The following is a 27,289-nucleotide window of genomic DNA, read 5'->3' as shown; positions in this document are numbered from 1 at the left end:
AAGTTGCTTGAAATTGAATGGTCTATAACTTTGCTGAAGCATGAATAATATAATTTCTACAAATAAGAAAGATAGTTACACAATTTCTATGAAAATGTGGTCCACCCTAATTTTCAATAAAACCAAACAAAAGGCTTAACTAATACAAACAACTTTGTAGAAGACCGTTTTTGTCTAATGTTTCATTCTAAAGCTCAAAATGCATCTTTCCGCGTAAAACTGATTCCTGGACCACTGTGCAATGTTATGAAAATACAGAAACTTACAAAATGCTTTCGGTTGAAGAACTAAATAGTTTTTGCAAAAACTCCTAAGAAACACTGTTCGTCAAGTTTAAGCATTATTTTTCGCATGAAAAAAATCCTAAATTTAATGAACAAATTGTATGTTGGTATCCTTTACTTTTCAACTTAAGGTAGAGCTTTTAAAAACATTAATAATATTCCATCAGTTCCTGACGCTGAGTCACTTTAGTGATCTATTCCTTATGGTCAAATTTGCTGATACACCATATTTTTATTACCAGCAAAAAAGTAAAGTAATGTTCAAAACTGGTTTAGATTACTAAAGAAACTATATCTGTATAAAAAAAAGCATAATCTAGAGTTTTAACCGCATTCTTGGGTACCAAATTTACTCTTTATGGTCGTTTTATTGAAAAATCCCATACTTTTAAAATTATATACGCATGTTTATCGATCAAGAGCAAACTGTAAGCGTTTTTCTCAAAATATTTTGATAGGTAGTCTCAGAATAACACATTCTGAAAATTAAACATGCAAAATAAATTTGATTTAATTCAAGCAGTGTTCCCAATCTTGATGATTGTCATTTTGCTTTGAGTGGTCTTCTGAACATAAATTATTTGTTTTTCTATTGTGCTTAAAATATGACGTGGGGACTAAATCAGCAACTCTATGAAGGCGTAAGTTATTTTTATTATAAATACTATATTATTACTTCCGTCTGGACGTACTTTAAACCTTAAAATTCTACTCATATGAGTTCCATTTAAATTTAAGATATTTTTCTTTTGAAAAAATTGATGAAAAATAATTTTATGATATCTGCAAAATTGCTTCTCCAAAAATAACTTGATATTTTTTAGCAAGCTTCTAATTGATGATGCTTTCTAAGTAAAACCATTTTTTGAAAATAAAAAATATAAATTGTCGAATTTTCCTGCCGATTTTTAATAATCCTTGATTTTGATAACCTCCAAAAATCGACCGTTCTAAACGTTGTGCCTTATTAGTGTGAAATCATATTATGTTGGTAACTTTTTTATTACCACAGCATTGTACAATATTAGTCGAACGATGTACAGAAAACCGATTTCGATTTCATTGATAAATTAAAAAGATATTGCATGTCCAAAGTTTCCACTTTATAAAATGAACAGTCTTTAGAAGAACTTAAACAATTGAAATGATTTTTCCGGTGTATTTAGCGTAGCGATAAGAAAATACACCTTTCACGCCGAGATAAATTAATGGGATTTACAACGATATATCATCAGGGATTTTTAACTAGAAATCTATCAGAAGTTTATTAACAGTCTAATTGCTTTTAGTTTCTAAAAGAAAAAGAAGTAATTCTTATGCAAACAATAACCATGCTAGTTTGAAAACAGTTATGGTTAGACAATTTTTAAACCAAATTCTGTCCAACACGATTGTTATAGAACCTAGGTGGCTACAAGGTTATAACAATATAATTTCCATGAATGACACGTGCACAATAATAAGTTGAAATACTTTACCACTCAATGCATAATAAAACGTTGTGAAACATTTCCAAAAGAATAATTAATATATAATAATCATATAATATATGAATAATTTTCTTATTTGTCTTCTTTCTGTCATCTCTAATTTCTTCTTCCTTTCATTCTGCTTTTTCTGCTGATTGCTGATTGCTGATTGCTGATTGCTGATTGCTGATTGCTGATTGCTGATTGCTGATTGCTGATTGCTGATTGCTGATTGCTGATTGCTGCATTCTACCTTCTCTGATTTCTGCTCTCTGCATACTGTTTTCTGCTTTCTGATTTCTATGCTTTCTACCTGCTACTTTTTGCTTCCTGTGCTTTCTACTTTCTCTACTTTCTGCTCTTTTTCTTTTTGAAGTTCCTTCTGTCTGCTCTCTCAACGTTCTACTTTCTTCTCTCTCTATCTCCTTTTACAACTGAGTAGTGTTTGATCCTTCGACCTTGACGCTTGCTCCTGTGGGGCAAGCGACGAACACTTGTTCGGCGTTCAATGCCTTTATCGAGTTATATCGCGAATCCGGTTAGGCACATTCATTTCAAATTATATGATTATCGTTTACCAAACCGAATCCCTTACCCAAATCTTTCCCATATCCAAACTCCCAGTGTCTACTTGTGGAAGTGCAGAGGACTCCTCTGCTTCCATAGAGCAAGTAACACGTCAACATTTCTCTCCCATCCCTAAATTGACCTGCATTCGGACGCAGCCGGCGCCGTTATTGTTTGTTATAATAATGAGAGCACCAGTACTTACTTATTGAGGATGCTACTGGTCCCGAGTAGTGTCTGTTGGTTCACTGTGTAAGTACAGCTGTTCTTGCAATAACGGAGTAGCATCTGCGGGCGGTCAATCATGCTCAAACAAATACTGGCCATTTTTTCAGGAATATCTAAGGGGCATCTTTCAAAGAATCTATGAACCATTCCTGGAACTAATTTAAAATTTATAATATACTATATTATAACGTTATAACAACGAAGTTCTTGTAGGACTTTCCTGTAGAATTTCCGAAGAAAATCTCGAAAGAATTTTCAGAGGAACAATCGGAAGAATTTCTAAACAAATTCCTTGACGAACTTCCAGTGGAATTCCTAGGATAATTTCCAAACACTTCCCTCGAGGAACAGTTGATCATAGAGTAGGATTTTTTTCTGTATTTTAGGTTATCATGCAAAATAATTCTTAGAAAATCTCGCGGACCTTCAGGAGGAACTCCAAGCAGAGCTTCCGGAAAAACCACTCGGGGAACTTCTGGATGAAATCTTAGAAAAGCTTCTTAAGAAATTCCAGGAACTCGCTGCGATTTTGTTGTTGAGTCGCTGCAATCACTTTTATATGACACCTTCTAGTCTGACGCGACGGGAATTGCTGCGAAATCGCGTCGCTGTGGGTTAGACACGCTCACCAAACTGTGCATGCCGCGAATATATCAACGAAATTGCGGCGATATTTTGTCGCTGACGTCGTAGAAAATCGCTTCGATTTGGGTGAGTCTTTACTCGTGAGAAAAAGCTTTTATTCAAAGAACTAGCTGTGAAACTTTCAGAGCGAAACTTCTGGATAAAACTTAGGGGGAAATTGTGAAGAAACTCCTAGCGGAACTCCCGGAGGAACTCTGCAGAACTTACGAAGGAGCTCCTAGGCAGTGTTTTGGGAAACTCAAATTACCAGAACTCATTTAATTTTTGATGCGTGAGTTTTTAATCACGCAACACAGCAGTCAACAAATCATAGACGAGTTGGCTCATCTGTTAGACTCATTGTCTCGTTTTTCCATAGTTTACTTACAGGAAGCAATGATAACTTGTTAGTATGATTGAATTATAGTATTCCTTTCAAACGTAAGCAATAACATTCGGTTTTCACGAGTTTTCAACGGGCCTTATGACTAAACCAGTTTTTACGGTTTGAGTGCGATTGAGTGATTTTGCATAAAAAACTCAAGCATGAGAATTTCGAAGCAGATTTCTTATTTGTTTCCACTCGCAAGAGACCTCATGGATTGCAATTTAAAAGTGAGTCTGTCAATTTTTTCCTGGAGAAATTTGCAGAAGAACTATGAATAAAACTTGAGGACGAGCTTTTAGAGGAACTTACGGATGGCCTCCTAGAAGAACTTCACAAAGACATACTGAATTAACCTCCAGAAGAGCTTCTTTAGCTGAGTGGTTAGTGTAGCGGGCCCCCGGCTAGGTCACTGGTTTTTTTCGGAATATTGATCACTCTGTTTTCTTCTAACAATTTTATTTATTACTAAAAGGTCGTCACAATTCACTAGCTTTCCACCCTTAGAATCGTTCTTAAGGAATCGATTGAGACACTTTCACTTTACCCTCGATTCTGATAGCGTATGTGGGTGGTTCCACTAATTTCCCGAAATATACTTTATCCACCTATACTTTATCCACCTTATATCACTACCAAACACTCTCGACCCGAATTGGCCCGCTCGTCAATTTGGCAGAAAATGCCCACTGAACTTTTAACGAAAATGTCGAAAAACGAACGGCACACCTCGTCCGAACTGGGGGACCGTCAGAACTGCGGACGTCGTACACTTTCTTCACACCGAGGCTCTTCCATCTTGGCGGGTCGGTTTTTAAAGGGTTGATTCCACCCCCTGGCGAGGAACTCACTCTCTTAATTGGTAGAACTTGTCGTGTTGTTCTAACGATCCGTGAGCGATGAGCGTAACAAAATCCGCATGTGAGTCACCGTTCTTCGCGGTTTGTGGTGTGGCTGAAATGAAAAACTTAAGCAAAACAATACGATTACCCGCCGCCTATAGGGCTAAGCAAACCAGAAAGCTGCGTAAGTAAAAAAGTTCTCGCGCACGTTTGTTTGCTTTACTCCATAGCGGTAAAATTATGTCACTTTAAATTTGGCACTGTCGGCCAAGGTAAAACAAACAAAAGCAAATTGACTTCTGGTTATTTGCAGTTACGCAACAAACCACTGCAACGAGGAAGCATCCGTTACTTTGCTTCGTCAGGCTATGTGCAAGAAAACCATCATTTCCCGGATACGTAGAAAGTACCGTATCATGATGCTAGGCTGGTACAGTTAGAGTCCGCAGCTACAAAGCAAAGACATGCTGAAGGTTCGATTCCCGGTCGGTCTAGGATCTTTTCGTAATGGAAATTTTCTTGACTTCCCTGGGCACAGAGTATCATCGTACCTGCCAGCGAAGAATGGCAACTTTGGCATAGAAAGCTGTCAGTTAATAACTGTGGAAGTGCTCATAAGAACACTTAGTTGAGAAACAGGCTCTGTCCCAGTGTGGACGTAATGCCAAGACGAATAAAAAGAGCTCCAGAACTGGAGAAAATTCTTGAGCAACTCCTACAGGAGCCACCGGAGGAACTTTCTGAAGAATTCTAAGAAAAAATATCCGGAAGAACTCTTAGTACAACGCCCAGAGAAACTTCTGCAGGAGCTTTAGGAAGGAATCATTGAGAAACTTCCAAAGGATCTTTCAGGGGCACTTTCAGAGGAAATTTTAGTGAAATTTTAGAAGAAAATCCTGGCGAAACTTTTGAAAGTATTTTTAGGAAAACTTCTAGAGGAACTTCCAGCGGAATTTCAGAAGAAACTCCTGGTGGCAGCAACTCCTGGGGAAACTTCCAGAGGATCAACGTTTGGAGGGGAACTTACGGAGGAGCTTCGCTTGAAACTTCAGGAGGTGAAAAAACTTTTAGAGGAACTTAAGAGCTAGAGAAATTTCTAGAGGATCTTTTGGAATGAACGCTTCAGAAACTTCTGGAGGATCTCTCAGCGGAACTTCCTGGAGAAACCCTTGGTGAAACTTTCAGAGTAACTTCTGGGGAAGAAACTTCCGGAGGAAATCGTTGGCAACCTTCCGCAGAAACTCATGGGTAACCTTCGGAGCAATTCGTTCTTTTTCTGGAGTATTCCTAGAGGAGCTTCCATAGGAACTGCTAGAGAAACTTCCATAATAACTTTTAGAGAGGCTTTCGGAGGAATTCCTAGAGGATCCTTCGGAGGAATTTTTTGAGACGAACTTCCAGGAGTTATCTTTGAGAAACTTCAAGGAGAAATCCTACAGGAATCAGAAGAATTTCCGAAGAAACTTGTACAAGAAATTCTGAAGGTATTTCTAGAGGAACTCCTAGGGAAACTTTCAGAAGAACTCTTAGGGGAGCTTCCGGAGGAACTCTCAGAGTAACTTTCGGAAGATTTCGGGGTAAGTTTTGGGATAAATTTTACAGCATCTTCTCGGAGAACTTTCTAGATTAAATCCAAGGAGAACTTTCGGAAGATCACCTAGGGAAACTTCCAAGTGAAACTTTCGGAAGAAGCCGAGGAACTTCTGGATGAGTTTATTGAGCAATTCCTAGAGGAATTTTTAGATAAACTCCTACAGGAACTTAAAGAGGAACTTCTACAGGAACTTTAGAGGGAAAATCCCTAGAATAAATCCTAGTTTGTGATGCTTCCACAAAACGAGCCTACGATGTTCTGCAATAATTGTAAAGATGGTAATTAAATGAAAAGTGACATAAGCTGGGCGGGGCATGTTATGAGGATGCAGGAGAACAAATCTATAAAAAAAAGTGTTCGCCTGTGACTTTGCAGCCATAAGAATAGGTGTGCCTCTGTAGTTGGCTTTCTGATACTTGAAGATATTAGTATGTTTGACCAATCAAATAAAGGAATGGAATTATTCTTTCTTGTAAAAGCTTAACACATTTTTGAGACGTCCTGTATTGAGACGTTATCCAAAAATTTTTTGTGCGTATAGATGTTTCTCGTGCAAGCAAATAAACCGCTTCTCTCCCTTATCAGCCAGTGCACTAAGTCCAATAAGTTCTCACCAATAGTCATGTTTTTGTACCTTTAACAGCACTTGATTGCACCGCAACAGCGCAAATTTTACAGTCAATCATAAAGTCGTAAAAATCCGTCTAATAGAAAAATGAACCAACTAATCCCTTCATCCCCCGTCCCTGAATACCCCTGAAGCTTAAGGAATCGCCATAAAATCCAGGTTGAAAGTTGTAATCCATCGCCGTCATATGTGAGTCAGCGAAGCAAAAAACTTCCATTCGTTGAACCTGCTCGCACACGTAACGATTCTCGATTGTTTGAGGGGAAAAATAGAAAAGTTTGGCAGCTCCGGGAGAATTTATTTTCGTACCATTTCCACACGTTTTTAGTTCTGAACCACACTGAAAATCTAGATATCATGCCAATCAGCTGCGGTTTCGAGTATGGGCTCCTTGGCTGAGGTTAATCGAACTTTCGGGTGATTGTGATTGATTGACTTACGTGGGGGGAGCTCACTCGGATTACATGTGTTTCTTAAGAAAATCCTACTAGTCGGTATTGAAACTTAATAACAATCAATTTCTTTCCTCGATTATTTTCAGTAATCTCGGCTGTCAGTTGGGAGGAATGGTGGACCTACGATGGCATTTCGGGTAAGTGTATCCTGAGGGGTTATGATATGAATTGTACTCATCATATAATTTATTTCAATTTTCAAACAAAAACTCTTACCTTAGCTCAGGTTGAAAAACTTCAAAAATATTGTCTTACGCAATTAATGGACAGTCTCACAAGAGCTCTTAGGGAAAAGAGATCGATTGAAAGAAGAATAATCAGAGAAGGTTTACAAAAGTTTCTTGGTCAATCCCTTTCCCATCGTTTATTTTTTACATAAAAAATATTTTAATTGTGAAATACTTTTTGTTCCATTATTTCACATGTCCTCGAAAAAAAATTCTCACAAAGTATAAATTATCCTTGTTCCCATACCATTTTTTTTTTTGCTGGACCGTACTCTTCACCCCATTGTCACGGATCATTAGTCTTATCTTGTTGAAAAGCTTAATTGTCTGCACTAGGGTCAAACAGCATCTCATCGCGTCTGGTGGACCAGACTCGACAAAAAAAACAATTCTCATACCCACTAGCGGAGCTAGGCGCCTGTGTTTGGGGGGGCACTTCAGAAAAATGGCGCATGTGATTCGACGATGGCGTACATAGTGAGAGTTCATATAACACATTATTTGGCGCCTAGGAATAAGTGAATTGAACATATCTTAACCATGAATGATTTTTTTGGCGGCAGAAGATTGTCTAGATTTGACAATTTGAGCTACAGTTTTCTAAACTTTGTTTTCTCGTTGATGGACTCCTATTATTTATTTCTCAAACACTAAACAATCGACTAACAAAAGCACGATAAAATTCTACAGTATTCTTATGAATAATATTCTACCCAAATACGTTGAATCTGATTAGCAAACATTAAAGTGCTCGTTATCTCTCAAATGAACTTAGTTTTGATCGAAACAGTTATTCTTTTAGTGGAACAGTGCATTGTAATTTTTTTTTCGGAAAAGGTATGTAAGCTTTCCAACAGTTTTTCAAGTAACATTGGCCATTTAAAAACTTTTTTAGCTGAAATATATTCCAAAGTGGCCAAATTTTGTTCACTACATTTTTTTGATTCATAAATTAAACATTTTGTTTAAGTTTTGTCTCGATGTAAATAGGATAAGCTTTATTGATTCATCCAGGCCTGTTGAGATTTCTATCCATTTTGATTAATGATTTCTCTGTGAATTTCCACAGGATTCAAAAAAGTGATTCTTCTGATAAATTCCACAGGAAATCATCAAAAACTTCTACTTGAAGTTTAAACATCCAGAATCTCAATATGATTGCTACAATTGACTAATATTATCTACAAAAAAGGGAATAGCACTGCTGACTTTTTTAGTTTTGTGCGTTAAACATCTTAGTATATCTTACGGTCGTCTTGATGACAAAACGATTAACTTTAAAATTTCTTCTGGAATTTTACAAGCCATCCTTGAGTGTTCCTAATAGAAAGTTTTCCAGATTTTTCAATTAATTTCATCCATAAGGAGTTTGTTCGTAATTTCGTTTGTAATATTATCGGGGATTGTATCGTTTTTATTTCTAACGATATTCCAGGAATTTTTACCACCACATAAAAGGCCATCGCTTGAATAATCTCCAAAATGCATGCCTTCAAAATTTTCTCAGTAGGTTTTTTTCAATAATTCTTTCAAGAATAACTCAATGCTTGATCCAGGAACTTTTAATGTTTTTTAAATGATTAACAAATTTCTTCTGAAATTCCTTAAAAGTTCTCTTCTAGAAATCGCAGAACGGTTTAATTGACGACTAATCATTTATTTCTTCATGAATCATTGTCGAACATTAATTAATGAATTTCTCGAGATTCCCTCCAACTTTTTCAGGATTTTTTCAAACAAATAGGTGAATTATCAATTTCTCTAAGAGTTCATCTTTTTTATAAACACATAAATGTGTACAGGATTTTTAAAACATATTTTTTCTCAATTTCTTTCGAGAATATTTCGTAAAATTCTCACACAAATTTCCCAAGTAATAGTCGCAACTGTTTTTACATTCTTTTCTATTCATTAATTTATATTCGTCAAGAGGAACACATAGTTTTCAGCAGAGACGAATTTGCAAATGGCCTGTTCAAGTTCATATTCTTGGCCATGCTTTGCAGAAATCACAAAAATATGGAAACACGTGATCAGTTTTATGGTATAAATCCAGCATGCTTGATTGTGTGATTTTGAACTTAGGTACCATCTATATAGAAATGTTTCAGTTCCCTGCTCATATTCTATTCTGAACACGCTGCAAATTGTGTCCTGTTCAAAAGCCAAGCTCATGTGCTGTTCAAAATGCATCCCTGGTTTTCAGTGTTCTTCCGAGGGTTTATTTAAAAGTTGAATTCCTTAAGGAACAATATACATAATAAGGGGTTTTGAAAACATAATTTCAAGCTATTTAGTGGGACATTTATAAATAAATGAAAATCGGATTAAGTATTATACCATGTAATTCCACTACATTTTATATCATTTGAAAGATTCGCGTACTTGTAAGGCCACAGTTTGGGTCAAAATACGCGTATTTGTCAAAGGATTCAATTTCTAATGGAATTAAATGGTATAATATAAAATTCAGGTGTTATTTATGTTTCAACACAATCTCTGTTATATTAATTCAGGTGTTTGTATGTTTCAACACAATCTCTGTTTAATTGGAAGCAGAAAACAGAATGATAATTTAGACAAAGCAAGAATTTGAATTATTTTTGATTCCATAAACAATGTTATTTAAAAATATAAATCAATAACTTTGATAAAATTTTAGGATTTTTTTTCATTTTAAACAATTATTTATGTTTATGCAACGTTTTCAAAAATATTTATATGATAGTTAAAACTAGCAGTAGAAAAAAGATCCATTGAAACTATAACTTCTATATATACTATCATTGGCAAAAACGTCTAGTTCCAGAGTAAATACTTGCGGTTTTCAATATTTCATGGATGTTTTTTTTTTATTGTTCTCATTTGCTAGTTTTTCAATTCAATTAAACAATACAATATTTTTTTAATGGTCAAATTATGAACGTAGTGGTCAATTCAATAATTCAATTAGTGCATTTATTTTGGCGAATGAAGATTTACATCGTGATGGCTCAGTCTGTGATTATTTTTAACTTGCAGTATACATCCAGCTCAATAATCTCAATCCATGTTGCAATCTTGCTAAAACTCTCGAATAAATTTCCTCTACAATTTAATTAATTCTAACATCAATCCTGCTGATAAAACTATTATTCATCGAAAAAAATTTCATCAGATTCTTCGAATACTACTCCTTGCTATTTCTTCAAAGAAATCGTTTGGGAATTTCCTTACATTTCACTGGTTCTGTAGCAACAATTTCACAAATTTGTCAGAGAATGTTCTAGAGAAATCCTTTAGAGATTTTCCCTGGTTTCCTTTTTATGACGATTTATGTTTAGTTTTCATAGATCGTAGATAGGAACTTATTTAACACTTATTTCAGATACTCCTTCAGCAATTCGTCCAAGGACAAAAATTAGTTCTGTGTTTACTAACAAAGTTCTTTGAATTCATTAGGTCACAAACTATTTTATTTTTTTTATTTTATTATTTTTTAGAATATGTACTTTTTTTCGAATTTCTGGATTTTCTGGATTTTACTGTTGTATTATAAAGATTGATTTATAACATACTGTTCGGTTTACTTCTTAATATTCATCCTATGAATTTGGAAAATCTATCATCTATTCCAATATGTTGATGTATATAATTTAAAGCTATTAGAAATTTCAACCTTCTTTGATTTTGAATACCATGCCGTCCTCTCGGTAAGGCGTTACACATAAAAGACATACATTAGATAATTCTGTAGAATTTTTTTCTGTGGTTTCCCTAAGAATTTGTTTTAAGTTTTACAAATTACACCAAGGATCCGCCTCAAAATGTATCCAGGATTTGTTCTTGGGAACTCTGCAGGATTTTTTGGAGGTACACCGCATGAATTTATGAAAGAACTCCACCGAAATTCCTGTAGGAACTCTTCAAGAATTCCTCGAGAAACATCGCAAGAATTATTGAAGGAACTCTACAGGTTCTTGATTCATTTTACGCACCACGATATTTTCATACTATGAATAAAACATGTATTGCCCTTGATTGCCGACATACAAAAGATTAAATTAAACACACTTGAACAACAACAATGCTCTGGGTTCGTCGTTAAATTTTCAGGCAAATGCTGACCTAATATCTCTACCAATACCCAACACCGTAGCACTGTCCAACTATACCAAGTTACAGTAAAGATGGGCGTGGCCGAGAATAGCGAAGTTCATCGTTTTGGTATTCTTGTTTAAGATTGGATCAAATTTCACTCCCCAGTCTTGTTTCATATATTAATTGTTTATCTAGGATCTTTAATCTACCATCTACATTCTCTTTGAAAAAGGAATGCCAATGAAGATTTTCAAATAAGTCGGGGATAAAAGTTCGCTGATTGAAGTATAAGATATTGATATTTCTAAAGAAAAAACACTTCACCTGATATGTGCCAAAAATAGCACCAAACAAAATACCCAACATAATTTTTCACAAAATCTGTGTAAAACATATTTTTGCGTGTTTCTACTACGTGATCAATTACATTTTTATTGGCTTTGTTTATGTAATGACATTATAGCTAAAACTACAAATTTTTACATCGTATCTCATCATATAGACTATTTGAAAATGAATTTGGGTTGACAGTTGGCAAATCCAAACCACCATATAGTTGAAAACAATAAATTTGAGTCAAGCTGAACAACCTAAAACCATATTCTATTTTGAGTTACTACTTTATTTTTAGTTTGGGGTCATACCTAAAACAAACATAAATAAACTTTATTTTTTTTTTTTTTTTTGTTAAAATTCGATGCCATTTTGAAGACATGACAAGTTTCTTAATATATCTGTGTTGACTCAAATTTCAAATTGTTCTAATATTTTAAGTACTATATTTTTTATACTGAAATAGTTTTCACTTCCATTAAATAGTAAAAAATAGTTAAGTAGATGAAAAACCGAATTAAGTACTATACCATTTAATTCCACTAGAGTTTGTATCTTTTGATAGATACGCGTATTTGTCGAAGGATACAAACTCTAGTGGAATTAATTGGTATAGTACTAAATTCGGGTTTTCATCTACTTCTAGATATTCCTCTAAACAGCTCAAAGATTTATTTTCAAAAAATAGTTGTTTTTCACAGTATTCATTCAATATAGAAGTGACTAAAGAGGAAAATAATCATCATCGTTTTTCAAATTTTCAAAACCAGTTTTTTTGCTTAAAATTTAAGCAATGTTCAAGAAAATCTATCATTGCATTACACTTGCTATCTGGATTGCAATGATAGATATTTATGAGGATTTCTTACAATTTGTACGAAAAAACTGGTTTTTCATTTTCGATGATTACTGATGATTGAATGATGGATTTTTGAGCCTTAAATTTCCGAAAATATTTGTACTGTTAAATGGCGTAACATCTTTAAGTGAGGTAACACTGAATGGTAAAATGATATAATAATCTGATCGAACTTTCATACCTCACATAAATTTCATGAACGATATGTACCAGGGAGTAGATTTTTTTTACTTAAAATGGAATCACCGGAGTCGGTTTAGTCATGCACATGTTTCTGTTTTTTTTTTCATCAAAAAACACTTAGACAATTTCTTACCATTCAAGCATCTTCGGTGTTATTTTTTGTGATCTTAAGGAGGCAGGATGAGTCATTCATTTGTGAATTTAAAAACCTGTTTTTTCGTTTAAAATCATGAGAATTTATATGAAAATGTGTTCACTGGATTCTATTCTCCAATCGAAACACAGTGAACACATGTTCATCCAATTAGTTTTAGTTTTGAACGTTAAGGAAGCAGGATCTGTCATTGATTTCGGAATTTTCAAAAGCAGTTTTGTCGTACAAAATCAAGAAAATTTACACAAGAATGTGCTCATTGTATTTTATTCTCCAACAAAAACACAGACGATGACGGATTCTTGAACGTTGCTAGAAAATTGTAAGAGTTGCAAGAATTTCATCTAATTATTCTCACTAAATACCATAAATTTAATTTTAAATATTTTTCTCAACATGTCCGCATATCCTGTATATGAGTGATAGATTAAATCAAGAACAAAATCTATCTTAAAATTTTTAATCTATTTTTGACCATCAAAATGAAGAATACTTTATGTAGTACCAATTTTTGTAAAACAACACTTGCTTGAAACATATTAGGCTTGCATTATTGGCTTTAGGTGATAAAATGTTTTTAAGTTTCAAAATCCGATCAATTTTTCCTCGGATAAGGAGCAATTATAATCTATAGAAAATTAGAAAGACATTTAAACTTTATTTTTTTTAACAATCTATGATAAATGTACGAATTCCTATGATTTAAACTTGTGCATCGAACCCATCCAATTGTATAAAAACGGCACATAATTTAACTCAATGTTACCAACTTGTGATGGTTGCGTAAAAATGAAACTAACGTTCTGTTATGATCTTAAGCATATAGTCAGTTCAAAAATAGTTACTGCAAATATTTTGAGTCTAAAATACAATTGAAATTCTTCTTTTCCTTGATATACAAATCTTTACTATTTTTGAATATTTATTTAAACATATAGGTTCAAAACATAGAAGATCGTTCATTTTGAACGATAACTAATCATAATCATCAAGTAATTAGGACCTCTCTTAATAGCATTTAAGATCAACATAAACCTTTCTTAATTTAGAATTCAAGAATAACATCACAGAATTTTGTCAGCTAGAAAAGTTATTCAAATTCTGTTTTTTTTTTAATTTGCTTTAAAAGATAAAATACTTAAAATACAAGCAATCATGAAAATGAGATTTTTTTTGTTCGAAATCTGAAGTATAGTTGAATGGTAACACACTGTTCTTCGTGAGAGATCCATTCATTCAATATTAATCCGCATTAAAATACACTTTGAATGTTTTTCATTAAATATAATTCAGAAAAAGTTTTCATTTTTTAATTTATTTTTAGACTTAAAACAATGGGTTGATCAAATATTTGATGATTTCTAGTTAACATTACGTCAATATTCTTAAATAATATTTCAGCTAGAACATGTATCGTACTTGAGAAGCAGTCTATTGCTTATAGGTCAAATTCATAGTTGATCAAGAAATTTATCGTTATAATCTAAAGATGTCCGTCAAGCAAGTAGCTACATTTTCAACTTCAAATAATCCAATCCACAGATTATATCCTCCAGAAGATCTACACTCCCGTGCATAAGTTTGGGTAAACCCCCTAAAAACATACAAAAGTGTTTAGTCCATATCTCTGGGATTACACGTCCAATTGAAACTTTCTAAGCCGCATTCGAAAGGCAAAGAGTTATTCTTACATCGTATGTATTTTTCCAAAAACATTTTTTGAATTTTGTATATGTATTTTCAATAGTTTTCAGATTTATCCGCAAAAAAATCGTAAGCGCCCTTCAAAGAATATAAGATTACGATTCTAATGACACATTGTTTTAAAATTTTAGTCGATCCAATGCTGAGGAAATTGGCTATGTTTTTTCAGTGTGTTTTTTGAAAAATGTCACAACTTTGAGTAAAAAATTAGTATACAAAATTCAAAAAATGTTTTTGGAAAAATACATACGATGTAAGAATAACTCTTTGCCTTTCGAATGCAGCTTAGAAAGTTTCAATTGGACGTGTAATCCCAGAGATATGGACTGAACACTTTTGTATGTTTTTTAGGGGGTGAACCCAAACTTATGCACGGGAGTGTAGATCTTCTGGAGGATATAATCTGTGGATTGGATTATTTGAAGTTGAAAACGTAGCTACTTGCTTGACGGACATCTTTAGATTATAACGATAAATTTCTCGATCAACTATGAATTTGACCTATAAGCAATAGACTGCACAACTTTAAGTAAAAGTTTTGTTCACAAAATTCAAAAAATGTTTTTGCAAAACTACATACGAAGTAAGAATAACTCTTTGCCTTTCGAAGAGAGTTTCAATTGGACTGGTAATCCCAGAGATATGGACTGAACACTTTTGTAGGTTTTTTATGCACGGGAGTGTATATAAATGAGACGCAATTTATTGTTTGCACACCTGCTGCAAACATTGCTCAATACAATAGTAGATTCAACAAAATCAAGGAATTATTTTTACAAATTATAGACGCAACTTAAATTTTCAAACGAATGTTTTGGTTATTCCTGGAATCTACGTTTTTCTCGCAATGCGTTTTATAAAAATTAAATTTAATCAGTTTGTTAGAAATACTAGTTTTACATCAATTTGAAAAAGTTAACTTAAATTTATGTTTAAGCAGTATTAAAATGTCAATCAATGAAACTTTCAGCAATAGTAAAATCAATCGGAATCTCATTTATCGTACACTCGTAGACAATTAAGATTTTCAGAAGAAAACAAGCCGAAACACAAAAATCTCATGGGGATTAATTTGGTGATAAAGGCGGCGCAGCCGAGAAATTTTCAAATTTCATGTCGTTCCATACCAAAAACTCGTTCCTAAATTTTCGGCACTGGGGGGTTAATCCTAAACCAACACCACCAACCTCCACCTCTGGGTATGCCAATGCACTTGGTCAAAGTTATGGTTCACTAACTTAAATCTTGAAATTATGAATAATTTACAAAAAAATCCGCGTTGTAGAATATATCTTCATGACAAAAAGAAACACTTTAGATGTAGAAATAAAATATATGAATTTTGTTACATTTCAATGAAAATTATCTTTTCAAGATGCCTCTGATTTTAGCATTTGTAACAAATGTATGGCCTAGACTGAAGATGAGCAATTCAATCATGCTTTAAATAAAATTGTCTTTGGCGTCAACACAATATTTATAATCTCCAAAATCATGGTTGTTCAAAAATACATGATCTGCCTTTAGATGCATGAATTCCAGTACTTAGTTGCAAAAAATGATTGATATTGAAGGTAAACTTTCCCCAAACATTTGCAAAAATAAAAATACAGAGTAACCTTTTAAAGTGAGGTTTTCGGGTTTGAATCGCTTGCCATAAACCTAATTATCTAATAAGAATCAGGATTGCATAGCAGTACAATAATCAAAAACGCCTAAAGGTCGACTACTGTTAATGTTTACAAGTATTATCAATAAAATGTATGTTGTAATGTTCCAACCATCAACAAATAAAAAATGCTTTTAGAAGATTACGTACCAACTGAAAATATCGAAATTCACCAATTAATCGCAATTTCAATAAGGCCAACAAAAGCCTAAACAATCATTATCAATATTTATATAATTAAACATAAGTTCAGTTCAGTTCAGTGCAGTGAAGTGATCAAAACTGAATATAAACGAATTTTTGATTTGGAGTTTGGGGGGGCACGTGCCCCCCCCCGTGCCCCCCTTTGTCTACGCCAATGCAGCCTGGTTGGTTTTTTTGAAAATGTGTATTTGAGTAAGAGCACTTTGGCGTACATAGTGTAACTTCTGGCACTAAAACGAACTCATTTATGATTTTTATAATTTTTCTGGCGCCAATAGTGTAACTTCTGGCACCAAAACGGACTCATTTATGATTTTTATAATTTTTCTGGCGCCAATAGTGTAACTTCTGGCACTAAAACGAACTCATTTATGATTTTTATAATTTTTCTGGCGCCAATAGTGTAACTTCTGGCACCAAAACGGACTCATTAATGATTTTTATAATTTTTCTGGCGCCAATAGTGTAACTTCTGGCACCAAAACGAACTCATTAATGATTTTTATAATTTTTCTGGCGCCAATAATGTATTTTCTGTGCAGTGAAGTGATCAAAACTGAATATAAACGAATTTTTGATTTGGAGTTTGGGGGGGCACGTGCCCCCCCGTGCCCCCCTTTGTCTACGCCAATGCAGCCTGGTTGGTTTTTTTGAAAATGTGTATTTGAGTAAGAGCACTTTGGCGTACATAGTGTAACTTCTGGCACCAAAACGGACTCATTTATGATTTTTATAATTTTTCTGGCGCCAATAGTGTAACTTCTGGCACCAAAACGAACTCATTAATGATTTTTATAATTTTTCTGGCGCCAATAGTGTAACTTCTGGCACTAAAACGAACTCATTAATGATTTTTATAATTTTTCTGGCGCCAATAATGTATTTTCTGTGCAGTGAAGTGATCAAAACTTAATATAAACGAATTTTTGATTTGGAGTTTGGGGGGGCACGTGCCCCCCGTGCCCCCCTTTGTCTACGCCAATGCAGCCTGGTTGGTTTTTTTGAAAATGTGTATTTGAGTAAGAGCACTTTGGCGTACATAGTGTAACTTCTGGCACCAAAACGGACTCATTTATGATTTTTATATTTTTTCTGGCGCCAATAGAGTAACTTCTGGCACCAAAACGGACTCATTTATGATTTTTATAATTTTTCTGGCGCCAATAGTGTAACTTCTGGCACCAAAACGGACTCATTTATGATTTTTATAATTTTTCTGGCGCCAATAGTGTAACTTCTGGCACCAAAACGAACTCATTAATGATTTTTATAATTTTTCTGGCGCCAATAATGTATTTTCTGTGGAGTGAAGTGATCAAAACTGAATATAAACGAATTTTTGATTTGGAATTTGGGGGGGCACGTTCCCCCCCGTGCCCCCCTTTGTCTACGCCAATGCAGCCTGGTTGGTTTTTTTTGAAAATGTGTATTTGAGTAAGAGCACTTTGGCGTACATAGAGTAACTTCTGGCACCAAAACGGACTCATTTATGATTTTTATATTTTTTCTGGCGCCAATAGTGTAACTTCTGGCACCAAAACGGACTCATTTATGATTTTTATAATTTTTCTGGCGCCAATAGTGTAACTTCTGGCACCAAAACGGACTCATTTATGATTTTTATAATTTTTCTGGCGCCAATAGTGTAACTTCTGGCACCAAAACGAACTCATTAATGATTTTTATAATTTTTCTGGCGCCAATAATGTATTTTCTGTGGAGTGAAGTGATCAAAACTGAATATAAACGAATTTTTGATTTGGAGTTTGGGGGGGCACGTTCCCCCCCCGTGCCCCCCTTTGTCTACGCCAATGCAGCCTGGTTGGTTTTTTTGAAAATGTGTATTTGAGTAAGAGCACTTTGGCGTACATAGTGTAACTTCTGGCACCAAAACGGACTCATTTATGATTTTTATAATTTTTCTGGCGCCAATAGTGTAACTTCTGGCACCAAAACGGACTCATTTATGATTTTTATATTTTTTCTGGCGCCAATAGTGTAACTTCTGGCACCAAAACGGACTCATTTATGATTTTTATAATTTTTCTGGCGCCAATAGTGTAACTTCTGGCACCAAAACGGACTCATTTATGATTTTTATAATTTTTCTGGCGCCAATAGTGTAACTTCTGGCACTAAAACGAACTCATTAATGATTTTTATAATTTTTCTGGCGCCAATAATGTATTTTCTGTGGAGTGAAGTGATCAAAACTGAATATAAACGAATTTTTAATTTGGAGTTTGGGGGGGCACGTGCCCCCCCGTGCCCCCCTTTGTCTACGCCAATGCAGCCTGGTTGGTTTTTTTTGAAAATGTGTATTTGAGTAAGAGCACTTTGGCGTACATAGTGTAACTTCTGGCACTAAAACGAACTCATTTATGATTTTTATAATTTTTCTGGCGCCAATAGTGTAACTTCTGGCACCAAAACGGACTCATTTATGATTTTTATAATTTTTCTGGCGCCAATAGTGTAACTTCTGGCACCAAAACGGACTCATTTATGATTTTTATAATTTTTCTGGCGCCAATAGTGTAACTTCTGGCACCAAAACGAACTCATTAATGATTTTTATAATTTTTCTGGCGCCAATAGTGTAACTTCTGGCACTAAAACGAACTCATTAATGATTTTTATAATTTTTCTGGCGCCAATAGTGTAACTTCTGGCACCAAAACGAACTCATTAATGATTTTTATAATTTTTCTGGCGCCAATAATGTATTTTCTGTGGAGTGAAGTGATCAAAACTGAATATAAACGAATTTTTGATTTGGAATTTGGGGGGGCACGTTCCCCCCCGTGCCCCCCTTTGTCTACGCCAATGCAGCCTGGTTGGTTTTTTTGAAAATGTGTATTTGAGTAAGAGCACTTTGGCGTACATAGTGTAACTTCTGGCACCAAAACGGACTCATTTATGATTTTTATATTTTTTCTGGCGCCAATAGTGTAACTTCTGGCACCAAAACGGACTCATTTATGATTTTTATAATTTTTCTGGCGCCAATAGTGTAACTTCTGGCACCAAAACGGACTCATTTATGATTTTTATAATTTTTCTGGCGCCAATAGTGTAACTTCTGGCACCAAAACGAACTCATTAATGATTTTTATAATTTTTCTGGCGCCAATAATGTATTTTCTGTGGAGTGAAGTGATCAAAACTGAATATAAACGAATTTTTGATTTGGAATTTGGGGGGGCACGTTCCCCCCCGTGCCCCCCTTTGTCTACGCCAATGCAGCCTGGTTGGTTTTTTTTGAAAATGTGTATTTGAGTAAGAGCACTTTGGCGTACATAGTGTAACTTCTGGCACCAAAACGGACTCATTTATGATTTTTATATTTTTTCTGGCGCCAATAGTGTAACTTCTGGCACCAAAACGGACTCATTTATGATTTTTATAATTTTTCTGGCGCCAATAGTGTAACTTCTGGCACCAAAACGGACTCATTTATGATTTTTATAATTTTTCTGGCGCCAATAGTGTAACTTCTGGCACCAAAACGAACTCATTAATGATTTTTATAATTTTTCTGGCGCCAATAATGTATTTTCTGTGGAGTGAAGTGATCAAAACTGAATATAAACGAATTTTTGATTTGGAGTTTGGGGGGGCACGTGCCCCCCCGTGCCCCCCTTTGTCTACGCCAATGCAGCCTGGTTGGTTTTTTTGAAAATGTGTATTTGAGTAAGAGCACTTTGGCGTACATAGTGTAACTTCTGGCACCAAAACGGACTCATTTATGATTTTTATAATTTTTCTGGCGCCAATAGTGTAACTTCTGGCACCAAAACGAACTCATTAATGATTTTTATAATTTTTCTGGCGCCAATAATGTATTTTCTGTGGAGTGAAGTGATCAAAACTGAATATAAACGAATTTTTGATTTGGAGTTTGGGGGGGCACGTGCCCCCCCGTGCCCCCCTTTGTCTACGCCAATGCAGCCTGGTTGGTTTTTTTTGAAAATGTGTATTTGAGTAAGAGCACTTTGGCGTACATAGTGTAACTTCTGGCACCAAAACGGACTCATTTATGATTTTTATAATTTTTCTGGCGCCAATAGTGTAACTTCTGGCACCAAAACGGACTCATTTATGATTTTTATATTTTTTCTGGCGCCAATAGTGTAACTTCTGGCACCAAAACGGACTCATTTATGATTTTTATAATTTTTCTGGCGCCAATAGTGTAACTTCTGGCACCAAAACGAACTCATTAATGATTTTTATAATTTTTCTGGCGCCAATAATGTATTTTCTGTGGAGTGAAGTGATCAAAACTGAATATAAACGAATTTTTAATTTGGAGTTTGGGGGGGCACGTGCCCCCCCGTGCCCCCCTTTGTCTACGCCAATGCAGCCTGGTTGGTTTTTTTGAAAATGTGTATTTGAGTAAGAGCACTTTGGCGTACATAGTGTAACTTCTGGCACTAAAACGAACTCATTTATGATTTTTATAATTTTTCTGGCGCCAATAGTGTAACTTCTGGCACCAAAACGGACTCATTTATGATTTTTATAATTTTTCTGGCGCCAATAGTGTAACTTCTGGCACCAAAACGGACTCATTTATGATTTTTATAATTTTTCTGGCGCCAATAGTGTAACTTCTGGCACCAAAACGAACTCATTAATGATTTTTATAATTTTTCTGGCGCCAATAGTGTAACTTCTGGCACTAAAACGAACTCATTAATGATTTTTATAATTTTTCTGGCGCCAATAATGTATTTTCTGTGCAGTGAAGTGATCAAAACTTAATATAAACGAATTTTTGATTTGGAGTTTGGGGGGGCACGTGCCCCCCGTGCCCCCCTTTGTCTACGCCAATGCAGCCTGGTTGGTTTTTTTGAAAATGTGTATTTGAGTAAGAGCACTTTGGCGTACATAGTGTAACTTCTGGCACCAAAACGGACTCATTTATGATTTTTATATTTTTTCTGGCGCCAATAGTGTAACTTCTGGCACCAAAACGGACTCATTTATGATTTTTATAATTTTTCTGGCGCCAATAGTGTAACTTCTGGCACCAAAACGGACTCATTTATGATTTTTATAATTTTTCTGGCGCCAATAGTGTAACTTCTGGCACCAAAACGAACTCATTAATGATTTTTATAATTTTTCTGGCGCCAATAATGTATTTTCTGTGGAGTGAAGTGATCAAAACTGAATATAAACGAATTTTTGATTTGGAATTTGGGGGGGCACGTTCCCCCCCGTGCCCCCCTTTGTCTACGCCAATGCAGCCTGGTTGGTTTTTTTGAAAATGTGTATTTGAGTAAGAGCACTTTGGCGTACATAGTGTAACTTCTGGCACCAAAACGGACTCATTTATGATTTTTATAATTTTTCTGGCGCCAATAGTGTAACTTCTGGCACCAAAACGGACTCATTTATGATTTTTATATTTTTTCTGGCGCCAATAGTGTAACTTCTGGCACCAAAACGGACTCATTTATGATTTTTATAATTTTTCTGGCGCCAATAGTGTAACTTCTGGCACCAAAACGGACTCATTTATGATTTTTATAATTTTTCTGGCGCCAATAGTGTAACTTCTGGCACCAAAACGAACTCATTAATGATTTTTATAATTTTTCTGGCGCCAATAATGTATTTTCTGTGGAGTGAAGTGATCAAAACTGAATATAAACGAATTTTTGATTTGGAGTTTGGGGGGGCACGTGCCCCCCCGTGCCCCCCTTTGTCTACGCCAATGCAGCCTGGTTGGTTTTTTTTGAAAATGTGTATTTGAGTAAGAGCACTTTGGCGTACATAGTGTAACTTCTGGCACCAAAACGGACTCATTTATGATTTTTATAATTTTTCTGGCGCCAATAGTGTAACTTCTGGCACCAAAACGGACTCATTTATGATTTTTATATTTTTTCTGGCGCCAATAGTGTAACTTCTGGCACCAAAACGGACTCATTTATGATTTTTATAATTTTTCTGGCGCCAATAGTGTAACTTCTGGCACCAAAACGAACTCATTAATGATTTTTATAATTTTTCTGGCGCCAATAATGTATTTTCTGTGGAGTGAAGTGATCAAAACTGAATATAAACGAATTTTTAATTTGGAGTTTGGGGGGGCACGTGCCCCCCCGTGCCCCCCTTTGTCTACGCCAATGCAGCCTGGTTGGTTTTTTTTGAAAATGTGTATTTGAGTAAGAGCACTTTGGCGTACATAGTGTAACTTCTGGCACTAAAACGAACTCATTTATGATTTTTATAATTTTTCTGGCGCCAATAGTGTAACTTCTGGCACCAAAACGGACTCATTTATGATTTTTATAATTTTTCTGGCGCCAATAGTGTAACTTCTGGCACCAAAACGGACTCATTTATGATTTTTATAATTTTTCTGGCGCCAATAGTGTAACTTCTGGCACCAAAACGAACTCATTAATGATTTTTATAATTTTTCTGGCGCCAATAGTGTAACTTCTGGCACTAAAACGAACTCATTAATGATTTTTATAATTTTTCTGGCGCCAATAATGTATTTTCTGTGCAGTGAAGTGATCAAAACTTAATATAAACGAATTTTTGATTTGGAGTTTGGGGGGGCACGTGCCCCCCGTGCCCCCCTTTGTCTACGCCAATGCAGCCTGGTTGGTTTTTTTGAAAATGTGTATTTGAGTAAGAGCACTTTGGCGTACATAGTGTAACTTCTGGCACCAAAACGGACTCATTTATGATTTTTATATTTTTTCTGGCGCCAATAGTGTAACTTCTGGCACCAAAACGGACTCATTTATGATTTTTATAATTTTTCTGGCGCCAATAGTGTAACTTCTGGCACCAAAACGGACTCATTTATGATTTTTATAATTTTTCTGGCGCCAATAGTGTAACTTCTGGCACCAAAACGAACTCATTAATGATTTTTATAATTTTTCTGGCGCCAATAATGTATTTTCTGTGGAGTGAAGTGATCAAAACTGAATATAAACGAATTTTTGATTTGGAGTTTGGGGGGGCACGTGCCCCCCCGTGCCCCCCTTTGTCTACGCCAATGCAGCCTGGTTGGTTTTTTTGAAAATGTGTATTTGAGTAAGAGCACTTTGGCGTACATAGTGTAACTTCTGGCACCAAAACGGACTCATTTATGATTTTTATAATTTTTCTGGCGCCAATAGTGTAACTTCTGGCACCAAAACGGACTCATTTATGATTTTTATATTTTTTCTGGCGCCAATAGTGTAACTTCTGGCACCAAAACGGACTCATTTATGATTTTTATAATTTTTCTGGCGCCAATAGTGTAACTTCTGGCACCAAAACGGACTCATTTATGATTTTTATAATTTTTCTGGCGCCAATAGTGTAACTTCTGGCACCAAAACGAACTCATTAATGATTTTTATAATTTTTCTGGCGCCAATAATGTATTTTCTGTGGAGTGAAGTGATCAAAACTGAATATAAACGAATTTTTGATTTGGAGTTTGGGGGGGCACGTGCCCCCCCGTGCCCCCCTTTGTCTACGCCAATGCTCATACCTATCCAGAATTTCTCATCTTCATCTTCATCATCAGCATCAGCATCATTATCATCGCCGTGGGCATCGGGTTCTGGTGGTAAATATTCCAGCTTAGCCCCGAAAGAAGGGATGATCCGACAACATTAGCATCACCCCGCTGTTTGTCGTCCTTTGGTCGCAGCAGCTTCAGTTTAGCCTCAAGACAATCCATTATGAAAATTAATCGTGAGAACCCGATCAGCTGCTTGACATTGTCTAAACACGGTGTGTTTGAAATTGTTATTGATGAAAAAATTACCATCAATACTAAACCCACCATTCGAAACAGAGATATGCCAGCCTTTGACTGAAAATCTCTCAACTAAAGAAAAATAAGTGAATAAATAACCATTCAAAAAAATACGGTACAATAACTGTATGGCTAATTTTGCTGTATCTTTAAACAGCATATTATCTAAAAAAATGTCAAATTTAGTAGGCCACATTCAAATGCTAGATCATTCATTTAGACACACCGTGTCTAAGGTTAGCTGCCTATTTCTTGCTTGGACTCATCAGTGCTCCCGCCAAGATGTGGTCCCTCCTCGGTGTGTGGTGTGGTTTCACAAAGGACCCCCTCCGGTAGTGGCTGGCTGTTACGGTTGGTTTGTTTTTCACGCGGAGTGATTATTCACGAGGTGGCTCCCACAGGCACAGGACGGTGATTTATGCTCAAACGGCTTGATGGTTCTTGTAGGTACCGAAAATCCGACGAGACGAAACTAAGACGGGATGGAACTAGTTAATCATTCACTGGTGATAATATGCGAGTAAAATAAATAGAAAAAATATTACAGGTGAATACAGTCATTTCATATATTTACTACTGGTATGCCTTCAATGCAAATTTAGCAAGCTTAATTTAATCTAGCATGAGCCCTACATACTTAACTTCATCTGACCAATTTATTGAAACCCCTCTCATCGTAACAACATGTCTACATGTCTTGAAGGATTCAAATAAAGAGCTTTTGGTTTATGTGGGAATATTATGAGTAGAGTTTTGAAAGCGTTAGGAAAAATGTTCCATTTTTGCAAGTATGAAGGAAAAATATCCAAGCTTTTTTGCAATCGACTACAGATGACACGCAGGCTTCGTCCTTTGGCGGAGAGGACTGTGTCATCCTCAAACAAAGATTTTTGACATTCCTGAGGTAACTCAGGTAAATCAAATGTGAAAATATTATAAAATTTTGGTCCCAAAATGCTGCCTTGAGGAACACCAACTCTTACAGGAATTCTTTTAGACTAGGAGTTCTCATAGGTGACCTGAAGTGTGCGAATTGACATATAACTTTGGATTATTCTAACAATATATATATTGGTAAGTTACATATGTTTGACTTTAAAATCAAGCCTTCATGCCAAACACTGTCGAATGCTAGACATAAAAAGTAGAAGAGCTAGACCAGATTTGTTGGAACGAATCAAATTTGTTACACGTAAAAGTTGATGAGTGGTCGAAGGTCCATGTCGGAAACCGATCTGTTCATTGGCAAAATTGAATTTTCGTGGACGTGAACCATCATTCTGTTTAAAATGATCTTTTAAAAAAGTTTAATGTTTGAGGATAGCAAGTAAATTGGACGACAGTTAGAAGCTTCTACAGGATTTTTGTCTAACTAAGAACTTCTGGATTTAAGGAATAAGTGTAATGTTCAAAATACTGCTTATTCAGAAATTGTAAAAAAAAATGAATTATAACTAATGATTGTATCTGGAGCAGAAATATTAATAAAATATTAAATATAAAAAAAATAATAATTAAATGTAAACCATTACTACTTTTATCACTAATTCTAAATAAACATGTATTTATCAAGCATTCGTATAGAAACTGAAACTTTTATTTCATTATTATTATGTCTCAGATTGACGAACATTCCGAAGCCTTTTAACTCCTGCTTATAAAGCAAAAACTTTTTTCCACTAAACCATACCAGAACGATTGGCTCTGTAAGCATGGCACGACGAGATTTATTTCGTTTACTCAAATCCGCTTTTCACATCCCAAACGAATGGTAGACAATGTTTTCCTCCCCCCGTCTGACCGTGCTCTGGTTCCTCTGGGGACAAATCTGGGACCGAAAAAAAATATGACACAACATAGCACCTACATGAAAATCCTCGGCATACACACCGATCTTTTGTTGTGTCTGCTGATTTCTTCTCGACAGCATCCACAATGCCAATGACTAAGGGTGTAGCCAGGATCTCCATCAGGAGAAGGGGTTGAGGCATCTAAAAAGTTTATTCGCGAATTTCACGCAAAAATCTCAGCGCCCTTTTTGCTTGAAATGTTAAACTCTCACAGAATCAGAGGTTTCATAACAGTTTGCGAAAAAAGTCGTTTATTTAAACAAATCACAGCACATTCCCGAAGAACGAAATAGTTTAATCGAAGACATTCCTCTCAAACAAATCTATTTCATGAGTTCATATATGCATTTCGTTTCTTACCACTCGTAAAAAGTAAGTCAGATCAATCCATAGAAGTTGTCACATCATCTTTTTTATCGATCAAGTCGTTCGTTCACAGTAGAATCTTCATAATGACATTGCATTTTTCATCATTTAAAATAAATACGTAATCATTTCAACTTGTGTACGCTTAAGGCCTTTTTGCGACAAAATGAAATTTTGCACTTAAGCATCGCATAACGAAAATCCGATGAACTTTCTGAGTTAAAACTTGATCGTTTGGTTACTTGCTGATGATGACCAATCGATCATCCATTCTGAAAGGATGTTCGGTTCTCCAGATTTGTGTTCTTGAAGATTTGAGGTTTGGCTCGAGTTATCTTCACCTTAATACTAGATTGGAAAAAGACTGACAATTCGTTTAAGGTGACACGGGAGACCGTGTTATTTTCCCTATCTTTTGTCTCACTCTAACATTTATCATCAATACTTTGTGGAAGCAAATCTCGAGTTTTAGTGAACCGATGGAGCTGAAAATTTATTGAGTTGTATACTACATATATAGAATCATAGTGATACATTTTTCACGTCGATATATGGAATGATTCTTGGGATTTGCTTCTTCAAATGAATAGGTTGATTATGATGACGTCCCGTGCGGCCTTAAATAGCTCGTACTCATCATAAATATTTACCCTGGCAAGTAATTGGAACGAGATATAAGAAATTCATATAGTTAAATATAGTATTTATATGATATACCCGAGCAATATTACTTTCGAGAACATCTCATTAATTTCTCCGAGCATCAATAAATTAATATTATGATGTTTTCCTTCAAAA

At 35.2% G+C, this 27,289-nt stretch overlaps 1 protein-coding gene across 1 annotated transcript in view; it reads left to right on the top strand.

Moving 5' to 3' along the window:
- Positions 1–27,289, top strand: part of LOC5564829 (carbonic anhydrase-related protein 10) — a 411,830-nt gene that overhangs the window by 339,791 nt on the left and 44,750 nt on the right. Inside the window, exon 3 of the mRNA XM_021841520.1 lies at positions 7,163–7,213. Within this exon, the coding sequence (XP_021697212.1) occupies positions 7,163–7,213 (51 nt within the window). The remainder of the gene's footprint in view (positions 1–7,162; positions 7,214–27,289) is intronic.

This window comes from Aedes aegypti, chromosome 1 (genome assembly GCF_002204515.2).
Source record: "Aedes aegypti strain LVP_AGWG chromosome 1, AaegL5.0 Primary Assembly, whole genome shotgun sequence".
Classification (NCBI taxonomy): Eukaryota; Metazoa; Arthropoda; class Insecta; order Diptera; family Culicidae; genus Aedes; species Aedes aegypti.
This window is presented reverse-complemented; position numbering and strand designations above follow the sequence as displayed.